General features: G+C 33.7%; 3 protein-coding genes across 3 annotated transcripts; all 3 read left to right on the forward strand.

The window, feature by feature from the left end:
- The first annotated feature begins 561 nt into the window (after nt 1-561).
- Nucleotides 562-6,404, forward strand: LOC110699349 (presenilin-like protein At1g08700). The gene is made up of 3 exons (XM_021876871.1): nt 562-641; nt 732-822; nt 2,586-6,404. Exon 3 carries the CDS (start codon nt 2,831-2,833, stop codon nt 4,106-4,108), a length of 1,278 nt encoding a protein of 425 aa, XP_021732563.1. The 5' UTR covers nt 562-641; nt 732-822; nt 2,586-2,830; the 3' UTR covers nt 4,109-6,404.
- Nucleotides 6,405-7,102: 698 nt separating this feature from the next.
- LOC110699350 lies at nt 7,103-9,244 on the forward strand. Its single transcript, XM_021876872.1, has 2 exons — nt 7,103-8,179; nt 8,510-9,244. The coding sequence occupies exons 1-2, from the start codon at nt 7,329-7,331 to the stop codon at nt 9,147-9,149; spliced, it is 1,491 nt and encodes a 496-aa protein (XP_021732564.1). The 5' UTR covers nt 7,103-7,328; the 3' UTR covers nt 9,150-9,244.
- A 1,368-nt stretch (nt 9,245-10,612) lies between these two features.
- LOC110699351 (biotin carboxyl carrier protein of acetyl-CoA carboxylase-like) lies at nt 10,613-16,364 on the forward strand. The gene is made up of 9 exons (XM_021876873.1): nt 10,613-10,827; nt 12,533-12,721; nt 13,099-13,172; nt 13,867-13,920; nt 14,808-15,053; nt 15,130-15,192; nt 15,523-15,591; nt 15,815-15,860; nt 16,013-16,364. Exons 1-9 carry the CDS (start codon nt 10,806-10,808, stop codon nt 16,072-16,074), a joined length of 825 nt encoding a protein of 274 aa, XP_021732565.1. The 5' UTR covers nt 10,613-10,805; the 3' UTR covers nt 16,075-16,364.
- The last annotated feature ends 3,781 nt before the right edge of the window (nt 16,365-20,145 follow it).

The raw sequence follows: 20,145 nt of genomic DNA on the forward strand, positions 1-20,145 counted from the left end.
ATTTATGAATTCTTTCCCTAAATCAAAATAACTATGGCGAATCTTAATTTACAATGATGCCTAACTTTTTCCCTAAAAAGGCCCTTTATTTTCTATGCATTTATTTTTTTAAAAAAGTAAATTTTTTCTTACAGAATTAGGCAACAAAGCTTATAAAAAAAAAAGGCAGCAAGCAAAAATGATGTCGTTTAGCCCTTTCTCTCATTCCTTCTCTCTCTCAGGCCCTGTTTGAGCTTCTGATAGAGTAGGGCAAAGTAGAGCAGAGTAAATATTATTATTATTATTATTATTATTATTATTATTATTATTATTATCATCATCGCATTATTATTATTTGATTTTTAACTCTTTTTATAATATTAAAAATTGTGTTAAATAATATAAAATATTAATTATTATCATTAAACATTAGTTATTATTATCAATTAATATTATATATTATTATTATTATTATAAAATATTAATTATTATTATTATTAATTATTATTATTAAATATTAATAATAATAATAATTATTATTTTTATTAAATATTAAATATTATTGTTATTAATTATTATTTTTAAGCATAACAGGGCAGAGTAGAAGCTCAAAATAACTGGGCCATTCTTCTTTGAATTTTCTCGCAAATCTACCTCATGTGGTAAGACTGACTACAATCTATAGATCAAAACGTTTCATTTGTATTCTCCCTTTTTTCTCTCTAAATTTGATTTATTTTCTTGAAATTTAGCTTCAAATGCAGAATCAGCTTCAAATTGGCGAGGAATTCTACTTAATCTATCTCTGTTGATGTGGGTTTTTTTGCTCGATAATCATTCTAGGTAAGACTCTTAATCTCTAATTATTAATTAATGAACTACGAGTAATTTTATTCAAATTGATTTTTCTGTTATGGGTTTTGGGTTAACTTACAGTTTTATGAATGATTATTGGCATTTAGTGTACTTAATGAATTTGATACTAAATAATTTTAATTAGACTAGTGATTAAGGAAATTTATGACCCTTTTTTCTGGGTTATTTAACAATTAGGTTAAATGATTTAGAAGGAAAATGGGTTTTGCCATTTTTAGCACTTGATGTTTTAAAGGGTTTGTCCAATTAGTTAGGTTACATGATTGTTGAAAGTTAGAGAATTGGGCTAAGTTTTTCCAATTAGATTTTTGTTGTACTGCTGCAAATGCTTGAAAATCCATGCTCGTATGCATTTTCATTGGTGTTGGTTGATATTTCTAATTCCAAGTATAAGTTTCTTTCTTTGAGTAGAAAGAAAAAAAAAAATGTAAGTTTGGGATTGTAAATAAAATTTTAAACCTATGTTAGATTGGCTTCAGTGGTCTAATAACCATGACTTAGTGATAATTGTAAGCTTTTGGGGGTTTTTTAAAGATTGATATTTGAAGAAGAGAGTGAATATTATTGTTCTTTCTTGATTTCTAGATCTAGCTCCTTATTTATGTGTTGTTATAATTAGGGTTTCTAGATGACAAACTCATTGATGCAGCTCTCAATTAGAGGCTCAACTACATCATTATACTAAACTACTATGTTTGTGTAGAGGTAGTTTAGCGTACGGATAGTTTAGTTTAAGGATTGCTCAAGGCACCTTGTCTGTATAACTTAGTTTCAGTTTTATTGTAGATTGCCTACAATCAAAATAATGATATTAAAGAAAGATTACTAAAAGTTTTAGGTTGCCTTCATTAGGGGTATGACTGATGAGCAGTGATTAGTTTTTCATCATCTTCTGCACTCACTCTTGCACTCTGAAGTTCTAGTGTGCGTCTACCTTCATCAGATATATTACTCTGAGTCTCTGATGTAGTGATTTACCATCAACTGCACTTTCTCTTGCATTCTGAAGTTCTAACATGCATCTGTGCAGAACATGTTAAGGAGAAATTTGGCCAGTGACTACAATCAGGTCAATTTGAGGACTTACCACTTTTTTTACTGATCACAAGAGATGTATTGTACCTTCTCTAATTTAGCATGTATAGAAGTGCAATTTACTCTAGTTCATTTACAATATAAAAAGAAGGAAAATAATAGGCGGAGATATTAGATTTCTTGTTCAGGAACCTCTTTGATGTTTGAACCTTGCAGGAGACAATGACAGATGATCTGAGAGAATATAACATCTCATTACTGGTTCTATTCTTCATCTTCTGTGTGAATTTGTGGCTCTATCTTGTGGATTTGTTTCCCTTCAAGTACTTGGCGTAGCTATACTAATCTGTGGGATCATAGGTTGTTTGTTAGTGATTAGTGATTTTCTAAGCTACCATATTGCCTTTGCTTAACTAAGTTGTTAGTTATTTGACAATGATGCAATTGGCTTTGTTGTTTGTGCAATGTATACAGGGTTCTTAGGTTTCATGTTGGAACTTGTGCATGTTATTTTCATTATTGGTGATGATTGCTTGAGTATACTTATTTTATAATTGATGTAGTTATCTGCAATTGAATTATTGTATAGTTTGTTTTGTGAAGCGTTTGGATTTGATAGGATTAGATGTAATTCATTCAGAATGTTGGCTGCTATGGTGTCTTGAACTAATTTTTTGGGTTGCTACTCTGTGCAGATCTTAGTAGGACTCCATGGGACATCTATCAACACTGCTGTTTGTCCATGTTGAAATAACTAGGGTAAAGGCCTAACGGGACAAATGAAAGTTCATGGAACACCTCAATAAATACAGCTCATAAATTTGTGCGGATGAATCATTCTTTTTGGGCTCATTCATCATTTCTCCTCTCAAAAAGCCCCTCAATGGCGGGTCCCTGACCTTCTAGTCCCTTCTCTTCTCATCTGCACAAAGTAGCTGCAATGGAGGGGAGCATCCTTGATTCCCTTGGCAAAGAACTAATCGGGGTAATGTCCCCTGTCTCAATTTGCATGCTCCTAGTTGTTCTTTTGGTATCCATTCTTTCTCCGTCCTCTTCTTTCCCATCTTCCCCTACTCCAACCCCTATTGTCACTGCGGCCAACCTAGTCTATTCAGAAAATCCATCCGATTCTACAACCCAAAAATTTGAAGGCGCTCTTCTTAATGCTGCTGTATTTATTGTACTCATTGCAGTAGTCACCTTCATCCTTGTCCTCCTTTACTACTATAACTTCACCAACTTTCTCAAACACTATATGCGCCTATCTGCTTTTCTCATCCTCACCACTATGGGGGGTGCCATTTTTCTCTCTCTCATCAGCCATTTCTCTCTCCCCTTTGATGCCCCCACGTGTTTTCTCTCTCTTTTTAACTTCTCTGTACTTGGGGTTGTCTCAGTATTCGGCAGAGGGGTTCCAATTATCATTACCCAAACTTACACTGTGATTTTGGGGATCATTACTGCTGCTTGGTTCACCCAATTACCTGAATGGACTACCTGGGGGCTGCTGGTTGCTTTGGCGTTGTATGATTTGGTTGCAGTTTTAGCTCCTGGTGGTCCGTTGAAGATTCTAGTGGAACTGTCTCAGTCGAGGGATGATGATCTTCCAGCTTTAGTTTATGAGGCAAGGCCTACGGTTTCTACGTCTAGTGGCGGGGGAAGAAGAAATGGGGGTTTGGGGCTTTTGGTTGGTGGGGTTTCAGATAATTCGTCAGTGGAGCTTCAGAATCTGGCAACAACTATTGGAAATCATTCCAATGAGGAGATTGCAGTTGATGATGAAAGAGAGAGAATGAGGAATGAAAGGAGTGATGATCAAGGGGAAACAATACCGTTGGTGGTAGCGAACTCAAGTGAGATTGGCGTGGTAGATGAAGAAAGGTCACCCCTTGTGGAGATGGTTGCTGGGGAGGGGAGAGATGGCGGTGATGGTAATGAGGAAGCCATGACTGCTGGTATCAAACTTGGACTGGGAGATTTTGTGTTTTACAGTGTTCTTGTGGGTAGAGCTGCAATGTATGATCTTATGACAGTATATGCTTGTTACCTTGCTATTATATCAGGGCTTGCTTGTACTCTCATTTTGTTGTCCGTGTGTCGTCGAGCGCTACCAGCCTTGCCTATTTCAATTGCTTTAGGGGTAATTTTTTACTTCTTGACTCGATTGTTAATGGAACCTTTTGTTGTTCAGACGTCAACAAATTTGATGATGTTCTGATGAAGCAACTTCCTCCACACCCAAAAAAGGAATAAGTACTACAGTCTACAGAAGATTATGTTTTTCCAAGAGGGTTGTTCTATTTGCTAAGAGGTGTTGTGTTGTTTGCTGTATTTTTGACCGGGCAACAAGCCAACACATTCTTTTTCAGAGTTCTCGACATGGATGACTGAGATTTATCAAATCTTTGTCTCTGGTTTTGCTGATGTGGAATAGAGTGTACAAGAAATGCATTCATCAATTCTGATGCTCGTATATTTTGCTATGAGAAGTGGTTTCACTCGACCATGGAAGGTAATGGTGTAGCTGGCAATTAAGATTTTTTGCGTCAATGCTCAATTGTTTCATTATATTCCCTCTGTCCCTTTATTTTTGCCCCATTGCCATTTTTTGGGTCAAACTTTGAAAACTTTGACCATAATTTACTGTTAATCTATAAAAGATAATATAGTCATGCGTGATCTTGTTAAATTCGTCTCATTGTATATTTTATTAATATCATGTTTTTATAATTTTTACGTATATGAAAATAAAGATATAGACGTTTTAAAACGCGTCATAGAGACCGCGCACAGTCAAATGGGGCAAAATAGGGACAGAGGGAGTAGTTATGTTGTGCCAAGAAATGATTTTCACACTCCTGATATTAATTTTGGCATTCCTCTTTGTGACCAATACCTTAGTAATACTGTAACTACGCAAATTCAAGATTGCAAATCAAGACAATTTTTGCGCATGTCTTTCTTTTTTCTGCTTCATGTTAAAACTATATCCTTTTAAGACTAATTGTTCGTACAGTTTTGCAACTTTTTTAAGCCTCTTTACATTCTAGGACTAATTGTGTATTCCTTATTTCAGAGTATTTTCAATTTGATGTTGATAGGTGCTATTAATGTGAGATTACTATAAACATAGCTTGGGTTAGGTTGGCATTTGATTCATTAATTATAGCCTGTGGGGTGTGCTCACCCTTTTAGCTTCAAAGTTCTAAAGTCACTACCTAAAACTAAGTACTTTTTTGGCGGAAATTTATGACCAAAAAAGTCATAAATATATGAAAAAGATGATGCCACTTTGATTCTAAGAAGCATATGCCTGAGCTTAAAACCAATAAAAATAAAAAGGGATATATTTGATCTAATTCAAAGATATTTTAGCACATGTAATAGCAAAACGTGCTCGCATGTATGATGTAGACGAGATTTTAATTTCAAGTCTTTAATACCATTTTCAAGATTTAACAAGTTAAATTAGTTTATAAACTCTAGGAAAAATGAGTGTGATTCTAGTACATCTGTGGTACATCTGAACAATAGACATCTTAATCCATCTTCCCTCTGTTGTGAGTTGTGACAGAAGTGTCCTATAAAAAGAGAAGTTGATTCATTAGAAGGCGATAAAATGATACAATAATAGTAATTAATTAGTGTGATTTTAAAATTACAGTCAAAATAATGTTATTCAACATTTAAAATATCTACGAAATTTCCATCGTAAAATTCTATCACTACCCTTTCTAAAATTAGAATTATATAATTATACATGAATGCATTATCATCTTCAAATGTTATCGTAATTATAATCTTGTCTTCTGGCATATGATTGATGTTGAGCTTTATATCAAGTATTCAAGCATACCCATTGAGGATATACTAGAATTTTTGCCTAACCCTTATTTTTTATTTAGCTTACATCAATCTTTTGACTCGCATTTCAAATTGTTTGCTTATTTATTTCGGCTACCAACATAGTAACAAACATTCCTTGGCGTGAAGAAGATGAGAAGATATCAGCCTCTAATTTTGAACAGATCCACCAATACTATATTGGTATTAACATATACGTATACGATTATCTCTTGGTGGGTGTAGCTAGGTTACACATACGGTACCTTATGAGGAGGCATTATTTTCATTTGGAGTAGAAAAGGTTGTAAGCGAGACATGGTGTAGATGATATTCAATTTGATGTCATGAGTACTAATCCATGACTGTAACCATTTAATATAATCGACCAGGATATCAAAAATAAATGTATCATGGCGATTAGAGGCCTATGTATGCATGAGAAAATTTCGGACATTTGAATAAGAAAGTTTTAAATAAGACCGTTTAATAATAGTAATTAAATGCAAACATGAAATATTGCTCCAAAAAGGTAACAATTCACTAAGGGCCTCACAATAAATAGTTGTTATTCTTGTGAAATGTTATCATATGAAATTTTCCCTTCATGAAGAGGTTTCCTAATATAATTTCTACAAACCATAATCCAAAAAAAAAAAAAAAAAAAAAAAGAAAAAAGAAAAAACAGAGTATTTTTGCCTATCCCGACTACATCATGTATACATGTTCTTGTGTTCATCTTCTATATACAACGTACCAATATGAACGGTAATCATTTATCATAAGCTAACTTGAACTAACTTGTGTAACACTTATACCTGCAAAAACAAGCAGTTAATTTTCTGCCTCAAATTTAAAAATGAAGGGTAAAAACAGGTATGCTTCAGCGAAAAAAACAAAGTAAGAATGAAATTGTTACCTAAACATCAGTTATTTTCCAGGCTTTCCCTCCTATGCTCAACAAGCAAGCAGAAATATCAAAGATGCCATGACATGAGCATGTTATACTCCAGCTGATATCATACATTACTAAGTTTAGCAATGTATATACAATTACTTTCCTCATATTATACATTTCCTTTATTAGTAAACTGTAAATGTGATTGTAAACAGACTTTCAGATAAGTCCAACTAGATTTTTAATCATATCATCTAATCACCTTAATTAAAACTCCACGACTTTAAGGCGGTTAATATCTGACTCATCAGATTATGAGATGTCAGCAGTACAATCTCATAAGGAACTCAGAGGAGGTGTTTACTTAGGCATATTGCTTCAGCTTGCAGTAACTTCAGCTAACAGAATTTTACCAAATATAGCTTGTTCATATCCAAAATGCTACAAGGCATCTCATTCTTGTACAAGACATCCCCAAAGAATGGATTTCTTGCGCGATTCACCAATCATAGGCCTCATATATAATTAATCAACCTTCTTAAGGTTCTATGTTCTTTAGACTTTCTAGCATTATTATTGCTTTCTTTTGACTTTTTCACCTTGCTGGAATCTAGCTGCAAAAAAAGCTTCTTCCTCCCAATCAATTCTGAGTCTATAAATAGATTCAAAGCTCGTCCTTGAATCACAGAGAGTAAACATGGCTATTGTTACATGTGGAAATGCCGATATATGGGCATGGATCCAAAACCTTCCACCACCAACTCAATGGATGAAGGATTCGATGTCAACATGCATATGCTCATCAAACACATCATTGGCAACCCTTAGTCTCAACATAACCAGAAACACTTCAACCCAATCACTTTCTTTTGCCATATTTGCAAATTTTAACCTCCCTGTAACCCTTTGGATCTCAAAACCAGTATATATCTCTACTTCCTCAAACCTCCTGAGTGATGATAACACGATATACAATCTCATTTCAAATTTCATCCAAGACGTTCTCAAATATGGACCTACCAAACAAACTCATCCCTTCATACTCCCCAAATTTAATCCTTCGCCTAACTTGAAAGACATCTTCAATGTTTCCTTTCTTACCTTAGTTTTCTTAGTTTGCATTTATGAAGCTCCTACTGATCTTCGTTACAATTGCCTTAAATCTCTAAAAGATATGCTTTCGACTTCCCAATCTCGTGAAGCCTCAAAGCAACTCATAAGGCTCTTAGGGTCTAAAACCGAGGAGCAATGGATGAGATGTCTAAATCTCGCTATCACAAACTGGAAAATGGAGCTAAAAGCAGCCAACCGCATCCTCAAAGGACCTTCTCCTCTATATTCTCATGGATTTTCAACTTCTGGGTTGTGGAAAGTTCAGCTATATTGCCCTATAATAACCATGGAAGTTGAGAACACAAACGGTTCAGCTGATGAGCGTTTAGCTTTTTCTCTAAACTACCACCATCTGGAGGGTGTCATGCAGCTCAACTGTAAAACCATACTGAGGGAGAAATGGATTGAAGTAATGGTAAACATCGACAACATAAGGTACGGAGTATTCACTATATATACACACACAACCTATATACTTTTATTTTGATTAGGGCACTAATACGAATGTCAATTCATACAAAAATAAAATAAACTACATTTAAATCTCAACTACAGTTACAAAAACAAAAAATACCAAGGAAAATCATTCTAGTACACATACTGCAATTCTTACAATAGATTTTACTTATTAGAATTAATCTTCAATATTCTGAAAGTATTGAAATGTACTCCATACCATTTTCTTCTTGGCTTTATTAAAGTATTTTGCTCGATCTTGTAAGTACAATGTTTGATTTATGTTTTATATTAAATCTTCTCTTACAGATTAGATGTCATCCGACTTGTAAGTGAGAAAATTCTAAATGATCGAGGAGCAGGGGCAGCAGAAAAGCACTTCCCTTCAAGAATCTCACTCCAGGTCACTCCAGCGTCTCAGGCAGACATCTTAAGCGTCTCAGTGAGCAAGTCTTCGGAGAATCCCAAGAAGGAAATCGAAATAGAGAAGACAATAGAAGGATCATTCGAGCCTCTAAACAAAGTGGGAGTACAGGTATCAGCAGGAGAGACAACAACAACAGTCTTCAAACCATGGAAATTTGAAGAGACTGCAAAGGGTGACAGTGGGGGTTTGAACTGGTTTCTGCATGACAGTGGAAACGGAAGAGAGGTCTTTTCATCTAAGCCTTCTCCGATGAAATTGTTTCAGCCTAAGGCGTGGTTTAAACACCGGTATTCTAGTGCATACAGGCCTTTTACCAGACAGGGAGGGGTCATATTTGCAGGAGATCAGTATGCAGAGACGGTATGTTGGAAGGTGGACAAATCAGCTATCGGGAAGAAAACAATGGAATGGGAACTAGCAGGTTGTATTGGATTAACATACTGGCCAAATAAATACAGGACATTCTACAACGAAACGAGGAGGGCCGAGTTTAGAGAAACTCTGCAGCTCACACTAATGTAGATTGATTAGAGTTAACCATGTAGATAAACTCAAGTTTAGCCAATCTCTAATGTCATGTTGCACTGTAATGTAATATATCTCTCTTTCAAATTTTACCAGTAATTAACGATTTAACCTACACACCTGTATGGCTCATTGGCTTGTGAAGCAGTTAGAGGGCAGTAAGTTGATCATCCGTTTTCTTCGATCACTCTAGTTAGTACAACTACAACCGGTGGCGCAACAAAAATAGACGACACGAGTCTATAATCCACAATAAAGTCTTTATCTAGTGGAGATCCTGGTATCGATTCTCACCCTGCCCTTGTGGCTCTCTAAACACCAAAAAAAAAAACATCTCTGGAAATAGACATTATAAGGTAGTCTACTTACAAGTCAATCGATTAGCAATAAAAGAAAAGGTCATAATCAATCATCTTTTCATTGGATTTCAACTTTCAAGTGACTAACTTATGATAACAAACAAGAACTAACAAATCAAAAAGAATTACACGTACAAAAAATGATGAAATTTTTCGATCATCTAAACCCTAGTAATTCAACTACCAATCAAATTGAACAAGAAAAAATAATGCAATTACATAATCATACATTTATAGAACATAAAGTTTAATAGCCAATACCAGGTCGCAGAAGTGCCACTGACTCGGCACTTTAGCCTTTCCTTTGTTAGTTGCTTAAGTAGAGGTATGATTTGGTAATTGTTCACTCCGTGCCTTAAAAAATTGTCCCGTTATTATTTTTCACTCCGTGCAATTTTGAAAATATTTATACTGTACTCTGCATTATTTTTGTTTCCGAAAGGTCTTAACATATACGAGTACAATGTATAATTTAAACACACAAATTGGAGTTGGAAAATGGTTTGATGTGGCAATATTTAGTTATTTACCCTATGTTTCTCTCTATACTCAACATGATGAGCAAAAATATGTAAATAGAGCTAGCCATCTTTTACATGACGACACGATAACATGATCGAACTGACTCGATACGAACACGAAAGAAAACACAAAGTTGACATGATGCGACATGAAACTAACCTAAACATGGCACGTTTTGATAAGCTAGTCAATCATGCAATTATCCGAAATTTTGCATAGTTTTTGATAAGTTTTGTGAAAAACATTAAATGTACACGAGATCAAGACACAACACAACTTTTTACAAGCTCTACACATAGTGGTTTTTTAGAATTTATTTTTGTCAGAGCAACGCCTGTCATTAACTTAAATGAAAGTATACTAAAATGATTATTAGTGAGGATTGCTCAAGAGAACCAAGCACTACATGGTCTAATGGTAAGGATTCTATCTCACAACCTTGAAGTTATGGAATAATTTTCTCTAAAAAGCGGGGATTCCTTTACCCTTTCCCCCATTTTTAATGCGTTTTGTCTGCTAACTAGAGAATAATTTTGATATCTAAAAATAAGAACATGCGCACGGCCGTGAAGAAAGAGTGAGGCTTTCACAGTTAAGACAAAGAAAGAGAGAGGGGCGGACATTTCGAAGCAATATTGGGCATACTACTACTTCCTCACCTTCTCCAACTTCTTAGACTTTCTTCTTACTACCCAACCTTCTTTCTCTCTCTTCCCACAGATCTCCTCCATTTTTCCCTGCATTTTCTTGTTTGATTCTTCATTTCATTTCCATGGAGACTGCCGCCTTCCGTCGTAAGCCTTTCTCTATCCTCTCTCTCTTTCTCTTCACTTTTGTTTCTGTATGCTATTGTTCTTCATTTTCACCTTCACTTTCTTGTTTGATTTATGCTGTTTTTGGTGTAATCTTTGATCCATTCAACCCCTTTTCCCAGCTTTTTCTAGATTGGAATTGTAATTGTGTTGATGGGGTGTTTAGATTTTATCACAAATTATCTTCTGTTTTATGATTTTTTAACTTAAACCTGTGATTTTTGATTGGTTGGTCATATCTCTAATTGATACAATTTGGGAAATTTTGAATGACTAATTTTCCCCCTTTATGTTAGTGGCAATTGAGGTGATTGTGTCGAATTAGTGACAATCCTAATAGACTGATGGAAGTTATTGATTATGTAGCCAAGTAATGTTGCATTAAGCATATCAAATTTTGCGAAATATGGTTTCCTGCTTGTTACATTTGTGATTATGGATAGCAAAATTAGAGACTTTTTTGGGTTGTAGTGTAGATTGGCACCTCTATGAACATTTGCCCAGTAGTTGAGGCTTTTGATGATTTTAACGACAATAAGGGACTAAGGGAGACTGGGAGAGTTGATACAAAAAAGGATGGAGTTGGCTACATGAACGCACATGAATCGCTCATATGAATACTATCTTGTGTTTATCTATAACTGATGTTATGTGATCTTGGAGATTCAATTGTGTCTTGTCTTGTTATACCGCTTCATATTAAGTTATCCACTGTCTTCCTCAACTTCTTTTGATATCACCATTATGGCATTATCCCATTTCTACATTCTTTGGATTTGTGCCTACTTTGGATGCCTTCATTGTGGATTCTGTCTCAGCTACCCTACCTTGATGATTAAAATTTACTAATAGTGTGAAAGCCATTGGCATTCTAAGCTTTCCAGGGGATACAAAAATATAAATATCATTTTAATTCAGTATTTAATTCACTTGGAGTTTCATGGTTAGTGAGGGATTTGTGGATTCATCCTACATACTCTTCAGAGTTCTATCATACATACTAGTTATTTTATGATGGGGTGATTGGGATGAGATCTATATGGAAGAGGACATAACATGATCACATGATAACATGATCTATATATAAATATCATGTTTTATGCTCCAAATAAACATAATTTAGACCATTTACTTTGGAAAAACTCCGATTTGACCTGTCTGGAGTGGTTTTTATTGAAGGTAAGGGAGGATTTTAGCAAGTTCTGAACACTCTTTTGGCCTTTAGGATGTGGTGATAATATTAAAACACCCACTACTACTACTTTCCCAATGAACACGTATATCTTTGGTTACTAAGACTGTCGTTAGTTTTATTCTTCTCTAAAAATCAGTGAGAATGGACTGTCTCTATTCGAAATTTGTTTTATAAAATTTGGATTTAGGCCTATTCAGCTGAACTGTATGAAAATGTGGCTTTGTTCTGTAAATTATATAATGTATATTTTGCCTTCATTCTGTGCTTAATTGTTGTTACTGGTCCCAGATTTATAATATCCAGATCCTCTTCTGCATTGTGAATTCTATGTCTTTATTTAGGAGCAATGAAAATATGATGTGATTGTGTAGATTTATCTCTTGATGCGTCATTTTGTCTTTAATTGGCCTATAATAGCATAAGCCATAATTATGGTATGACACTGAGACAACACTGCTTTTCTGTGTGGAACTTGGTGTTTCTGCATCATAGTTTCTGCTGGCAGCATTTCACATGCTTGTTCTTCGCTTGAGAAGCCTGGTCTGGCTTCCTGGCCCACTGTGGTTCAATCTCAGTGCCAAACCCTCAATGTTGGAAAGCTCACCTCCTCCTCAAGGCAAGCAAGAATTGTAGTGTCATGTGCAAAGACACCTGAAACAACTGTGTCATCCAATTCTGATGGTGCGTTCTTTATTGTTAGCTTATGTTATCTTCTAAATTCTAACATTCATTCTCTCTTTTCCCTCAAGTATGCCCTTCCTGATTTGACTTTAGCCATGGATATCTTCTTAAATAAGTATTATGAACAGTTCAATTTGAAATAATTGAATGTTTCTATTATCTACTTAATTAAATTCATCCACCTGAAAATTTGTGCCTTGCAATATTGTGAGTCAGAAATTTCAAGGTGGATAATTTGATTGGACAGAGGGAGCAGAATCTTTGCAACTCTCTTTTGTTTGTTTTGTAGTAGCTTTCTTGATAGCAGTACATGAATATGTTGTTCTATAGTCATACATTGAGCCATTGACTATAATTTAATGACTTTATTGGGACAGCTCCAGTAAACAACAGATCAAAAGGCTCAACAGAGAAACATGCTGTGCGCACTACTTTCCCCAATGCATTTGAGGTATGTTGGCCTCTTTTCAACATGCTTTTTCATGATGCATGTTAACATAATTTGTGCATTATGTGCAAAGAGAATTTTTTCCCCAAAAAAATATACATTGGCAGCACTCTTTAGTTAAACCCATGTCTTTCATGCAAGGGACGATTACAAGGTAAAAATATTCAAAGCATTATGTTATAAATGTCACACTCATCATTTACATACGATATGTGTGCATCCTTCACTTATATTATCTATTAGCACCATCTTAACACCTCTAGCTAGTATTGAGAATTGAAGAAACAAAGGAGCAAAATGCCATGCTTGGTGCATTTCATTCCAACTCATTGAAGGTAGAAAGATAGCTGGTTTGCCTTGCACATTTATTTACTCGACTTTTTCAGAGAACAAATAATGATAAAAGTACTAAAATGCCATCCATCATGACTTGGTAAGCCACTATACAACTTTTAAGAAAAAAAAAATCATAATAGAGTATTCAATTATTCATTATGTTTAAATTAATATTTTAATTGATACTATTCAAATTTTACAACCTTAAAAGGTAGGGCCGTTGGGGCGATGGTATCTACCTCTCATTTGTTATTGATGCTTAGTATATAAATGCTTTTAGGGGGAAAATCATGAAAGCTTAATTTTCACATGTTTCATCTGTTTAATTACAAACTATTTTAATGGTTGAAACTTTCTTCAGGCATTTCTCTTGGAGGTTTGTGATGAAACAAGTGTTGCTGAGGTACAGCTAAAGGTAATGCTTTTTAATTCAAATGTAATAGATGGTTTGCTTTTTACATGTTAAACTCTCTCAGGTATTCTTGAAGTTTATTAGGGATCGAGTTTTGAGATCTCCAACTGATTACTAATGCTTTAATTAAAGTTATAATGATGGAAGTCAAACAAACTTGTCTTGAGTTGATATTTCATGCTAAGGTCTCCTGAATTGAAGTTGCAAATTTAGGGGGTTTTGTATCCATTCCCAAAAAGATTACTGTTTTGTTGATTAGGTTAATGTTTGTGAGATGAATTTTTTTACTGGGAGTAGTTGGGATACCGGACTGTGAGTCTACTTATTTTTACATGATGGCCTTTGAATCCTATAGATATATACTCATGAAATTGTGATTGTTCTATTATAGCCATGTCAGAAGAAAAAGAATATTTCTGGAAACAAATATGTATAGTACAACATATAAGAATCGCCCCAAATCATTGTTTGTTTGATCACCTCGAATGTTTGGGATTTCTAACACTTGTGCAGATTTACATGTCATTGAGCTGAGCCTTTATGTGGCTTCTACTGATGGCTAGTTATGCATGTCAGAAGGCTCTCCTTTTCTAATGTCCAATATTTCATCCAACGCTCTAAATGTTTCATTTTGGAGCTTCTAGTACCCAAAAATTTCTTCACTGTGCTGTCATAGAAACTTTTATTCTTTAAACTTCTCAGAGTCACAGTACAATTGTTTTTTTTTTTCTCGAACCGTTCAGTATTGCACCATTGACGTGGAACTGTGATCTTCATGAGAATGTAGTGTTCTGTTTGACATATGGGCTTGGCCTTTTTTGGGGGGTTGTTGGTGGGGAGTTACTTTTAATCAACAGCTGTGTAAGTTTGTAGCTTGTAATGTGTTGCAGGTTGGAGATTTTGAGATGCATCTTAAGAGAAATGTTGGAGCAGTGAATGCTCCGGTTCCAATTGCACCACCTATACCAAGTGAACCCATGGTTCAATCAGCTCCTGCCACACCTTCATCAGCTCCAAAACCCTCTGTTGAAAAGACCAGTCTCTTTCCAAGTGCCTCCTCGGCAGTATCTTCAAAATTGGCCTCACTAGAAGCCTCTTCTGGAGCCAATGGGTTTAAATTAGTATCATCGCCAACAGTATGTATTTAAATTTCCATCTCTATATAACAACTAAGAGACTAGTGTATCACTAAATCTTTTACCCCTTGTTCAGGTGGGCTCGTTCCGGAGAGGAAGAACAGTAAAGGGCAAAAGGCAGCCTAATAACTGTAAACAGGTAACAGTTGAATATGGAGTAGGCTGTTTGCATTAATATATGATTATCCAGCTGATCTTTTGAGAACATCTTTGTTGAAACTGACTAAGTAGATTATTTATTCCTGAACTGAAGGCCTGAAGCAATGGGAATTGCTTGATATTCTTGCACTTGTTGACATTCATAAGATGAGAGAAATGTCTAATTAACCCAACTTGAATAATGCTTTATAGCTGAGGCAGTATCATGTTGAATTTTCAATTTTGATTTGGGTTTTTCGTGTGAGTGAAATGTGGCTAAATATTTATTAATCGGACAAACCCTTCTCATATTGCTGCCAATGAAATGCAGGGTGATATTATCAAAGAGGGACAAGTGATTGGTTACATTGATCAATTTGGAACTGAGCTTCCTGTCAAGGTTAGCTTCTGTCAGTTATTCTTTCTTGGCAAAAAGCTTGTATGGTTTTAAAAGTAACTGAAAGGCGACTTCTTACTTTTTTGGGGAGGGTGGAGTGGGGCTTTTAATTTCTCATGAGTGATCAGGGCGAGACAGTCTCGCTCAAAACTTGCTTTTTTTCCTTTACATTCGCATTGACAATGCAAGTATATTCTCGATACTAATTTAATTATTGAATGAGCAGTCGGATGTAGCTGGTGAAGTCCTGAAGCTGCTCTTTGAGGAAGGAGGTATGTGAACAGATGATTTTCGTATTCAAACCTTTTATAAAGCATAAATAAACCATAATAATCATAAAGGCTGCCCCTAGCAAAAATGCTTCTTTTTCAGCTTTCTTTATTTACAATTTCTAACTTTTTTACTCTGCAATTGTTTCTTGCAGAAGCTGTAGGCTATGGTGACCCCCTTATTGCTGTTTTGCCATCATTTCACGGCCTCAGATGAATGTTATCTCTTTGATCTGTCGATTCTGCATTTATTTCAATTCGTTTCAGCCACCCTAATGTTTCAGTTACTTTTCAATTAAAAAGAGAACTTAGATGTAGGTATTTCTTGCCATTTAGCAGCATTTTGAAGCAAAAGGTATGAAGAATCTGTTCAATTACAGTACGATGATTTTCTTAGTTGGACAAAAAACAATCATACATTATATCGATTTGTTACATTTGTATCTCAGTGTTGTATGATCTTTCTTGATACATTGGATTTGGAAGCAGGTATTTCTCTAAATTTTACGAGCTTTAGTTGTTCTTTCTATTTCTATTTGCATTTTCACTGGTAACTGCAATCACTTATTGGATTTATCATACATGCATGATATATGATTTCTATTTCTTGAAAAAAAAAACCACTTACACACACATCGATTGATTGACTACAAACTTATGGATTTTTAATATTAATTTAGGCATCTCTTCTTGTAGTGTTATTTTCTTTTGTTACTTGTATGAGGGAAACTCTCGTGTTTTCGTAAGTTTTTTGTAAGTTAAGTTAGTATCTACACTATCTATAGATTTTTTTTATTATCGAATTTGTATCTTACTCTTGCTTTGTTAAAGCAAAAGAACTAGATTCTTGCGAAAAACTTCCTTGGTTGTAAAACACACCTTGAGGTTCATGTTGATCAATTGATTTGATATCAATGTCATTCCAAGTTGCTGACCTACCAAGGCTTCCTGTAACAAAGCTAATTTTTCCCTAACTTGTCAAGTTGTCGTCATATCAATTATATTCCCTCCGTTTTTAAATATTTGTTCCACTTTTCGTTTACGGCCGTTTTTAAATACTTGCTCCAATTTCTTATTTGGAAAGCTTTTATAATATTTAATCATTTTTCTCAACTAGTGGACCCAATATAAATCATACTACGTATTTTATTAACTTTCATATTTTCTCTCTAATTCTCTCAACTACTTTTGCTTTTTATATTTTTTTTATTCTTCCACCTATCCCACTATATCCATATTTTATTACTTTCTCCAATTCCTCCTAAAATTCCGCGCATGGAGAAATGGAGCAAGTATTTAAAAACGGAAGACGTCCTTAGAATTATTTTGTACAAAGAAAAAAAAAAAAGAAAGAGAAGGAGGAGGATAAGGACAAAAGAAGAAGATCCTTGTTTATTACTCCGTAATTAATTATTTTATTTGATTTTTTGAAATATATCACTCCGTACTAAGTAATGGTAATTCTATTTCCTAAATAAAAAGAAAAATTAATGGTATCTCAATAAACAAAAAAATTACCTACTTAACAGGTTAACGGTCACTTTGAACCAATAAAAGCGAATACATCCCAAAGTTCAGATTATTAAAAAATAATTCAAAATTCGTATTATTTAAAGTGAATACGTGAAAGTTGGGATTATTTTTACCAATTTTTCCTTTATGTTTAATATGTAAAAACTAGCTTTGTGCCTCGGGCGATGTCCAGATTGTTTAGCTATATGCCAAATTTTAAAACATATTATTTATACAAACAATGTTCAGCAACTTTTGGTGCAACAGGCTACACCGTGTCACCGTGTGGCAAACGTTACCCGAGTTATATTATTAGGGATTACCCGAGTGATTCAGTTAGGGGTTACTCGAGTTACTCGGTCAGGGGTAACTTGAGGGGTTCTAACAGGGGTTACTCGATGGGTTCACTCGGTCAAGGGTTACTTGAGGGGTTACTCGAGTTACTCGGTCAAGAGTTACTCAGTTAGGGGTTACTTGGTGATGGGTTACTCGAGTTACTCGGTGAGGGGTTATTCAAGGAGTTCGGTCAGGGGTTACTCGAGTAATTCGGTCAGGGATTACTTGAGGGTTCTGTTAGGAATTACTCAAGAAACAATAATCAATTGACCTCGTACTTGTAAATTTTTTTTAAGTAAATAGTACTACCACTACTCATAAAGTTGTGGGTGGTTTTGGGAAAAAATTTGGGCTATCTGATGGCTCTTAAAAGTGACGCAAGTAGCATGGTCAGAACAATGAAAAGAAATCAGTTTTGAGTTGCACCTATTTTCATGTTATTGGACGATATTTCTAAGATATGTTATCTTTCATGTCAATAATTGTACTCATGGTTGACAGGTGGATAATACGACTGCTCATCATATGGTAGCTAAGTGGGAGATCTTGTATATCACATTAATGCTTATTTGTCGTGTGCGACATAGCGAGAAGTTATCGACTTTATAAGATATTTATTGAAATTTATAATTTAATTTATATGTATGAAATATTGGAATTTTTATTGAAAATAAAACTCTAAATCAACATTTTGATCCTAAAAATCTATCCTTATTTTATTGAAAACTAGATGGAACCCCGTGCGATGCACGGTTTTTTCATCTAAGATTTTTAATTATTTGATTTATTGTATTTAATAATTTTAGACAAAAGTATAAAAGTTTAATATTTTTTTTTTACTATAATTTATAATGAATTTATTAAATATAAATATATTGTAAATATGATATTTTTTTTGTTATATAAAATCTTTAATGTGAAATGATAAATTTTTAATAATTTAAATCCTAAATCATTATTCATTGTTTTACCATATCTTTTATTTTGTTAGAATCACCAACCTCGTCCACAACCAACCTACTACATCAATGGATAAATTGAACCGTGAAATGTTAGCCAAACTGAAATTGATATAAATTAAATCTTTATATTTTTATAAGATAAATCAATATATTTACCAGGAAATGAAAAATTGTTGCGATATAAAATCAAATCTATGCATCGGAATTTCTTCATCATCTCCAAAAATAACCAAAGTCATCCATATATTAAGTATACAACATCTAATCGTATGCCATTATATAAACAAATAATCGTGAAGTATCCTAAATAAATACAGTGTAACTAATAATTACAAATATAAATTTAAACATAAGATTTTAAAAATTACCCGGACATTGATGACCTAAAACTAACACAAAATTCGCTTGATGGGGTTTTGTATTGATACGAATTTTATTTGTATCGTATGATGTGTTAGATCTGCATGTAAAAAAACATTTAGTAAATAAAACATAAGCATATTATCGTTGAGTATCCCAAATTAATACAATGTAAGTAATAATTAGAAATACTAATTTAAACATAGGATTTTAAAAATTAAGCTAAAAATTACCCACCCATTGATGACCAAAAATTAGCACAAAATTACTAACACAAAATTCACTTGATGGGGTTTTTTATTGATACGAAATTTTGTTTGTGTTGTATGATGTGTCAACTTTATAATGGTAGGTATCACAAATTTTAATTTAATTATAATTAACGAACAATTTGTATTTCTTATCATAAATACTATCAAAATTTATCTTATAATGATAGGTATCACACTTTATTATAAGCGTTTATCATTTAAATATTTTTTAGTATATTTTTTTTTGATTTCTTATACTCGTAGTATTGAATTAATAAATTTATCTTTTCCTATATTTTTCCTTTATTTTTTTTCTAAAATAATCTAATTCGTGGATTATAATCTACGTGGCATTAAAATTTTAGATATATCAAATCTAATTCGTTACTTTTATCTAGGTGGCGACATAATTTTTTAATTCAAAAATAAAATACAAATCTTTCTTCTTATTGGTCGAAATAAGTATATTTTTTTACGTGGCGCTCTGAATGCTCTCCAAAAATGCCTATATATATATTTATATATATATATATATATATATATATATATATATATATATATATATATATATATATATATTAGATTAAACTCTAAACTAACTTCTTTTTTTCCTTACAAAATCTATCTAAAACTATCCAACATTTTTATCTTACATGTCATACTAATAATTAGTTTTTACCTACGTGGCACGGCATTTGGCGAAAAGTTGAAATCTGTTGAGCTCTGTAAGAGAGATGATATTTAATATATTAATAGTACGAAGTCTAAAATTATGCAATAAGACCAACTTAAAAGACCTTTTCAAACAAATTTGTCATTTTTTTTTCAATTAACTCTTATTTAATAATTTAGGTTAATTATATAAAC

The sequence above is a fragment of the Chenopodium quinoa genome, unplaced genomic scaffold (assembly GCF_001683475.1).
Source record: "Chenopodium quinoa cultivar QQ74 unplaced genomic scaffold, ASM168347v1, whole genome shotgun sequence".
NCBI classification, from domain to species: domain Eukaryota; kingdom Viridiplantae; phylum Streptophyta; class Magnoliopsida; order Caryophyllales; family Amaranthaceae; genus Chenopodium; species Chenopodium quinoa.

Bases quoted from the DNA above. Each gene is read 5' to 3' on its own strand.
- LOC110699349 (XM_021876871.1), top strand. From the start codon at position 2,831: ATGGAGGGGAGCATCCTTGATTCCCTTGGCAAAGAACTAATCGGGGTA.
- LOC110699350 (XM_021876872.1), top strand. From the start codon at position 7,329: ATGGCTATTGTTACATGTGGAAATGCCGATATATGGGCATGGATCCAA. The intron at 8,180-8,509 runs GTACGGAGTATT...CTTCTCTTACAG, and splicing joins GTAAACATCGACAACATAAG to ATTAGATGTCATCCGACTTG.
- LOC110699351 (XM_021876873.1), top strand. From the start codon at position 10,806: ATGGAGACTGCCGCCTTCCGTC. The intron at 12,722-13,098 runs GTGCGTTCTTTA...TTATTGGGACAG, and splicing joins TGTGTCATCCAATTCTGATG to CTCCAGTAAACAACAGATCA. The intron at 15,592-15,814 runs GTTAGCTTCTGT...TTGAATGAGCAG, and splicing joins GAACTGAGCTTCCTGTCAAG to TCGGATGTAGCTGGTGAAGT.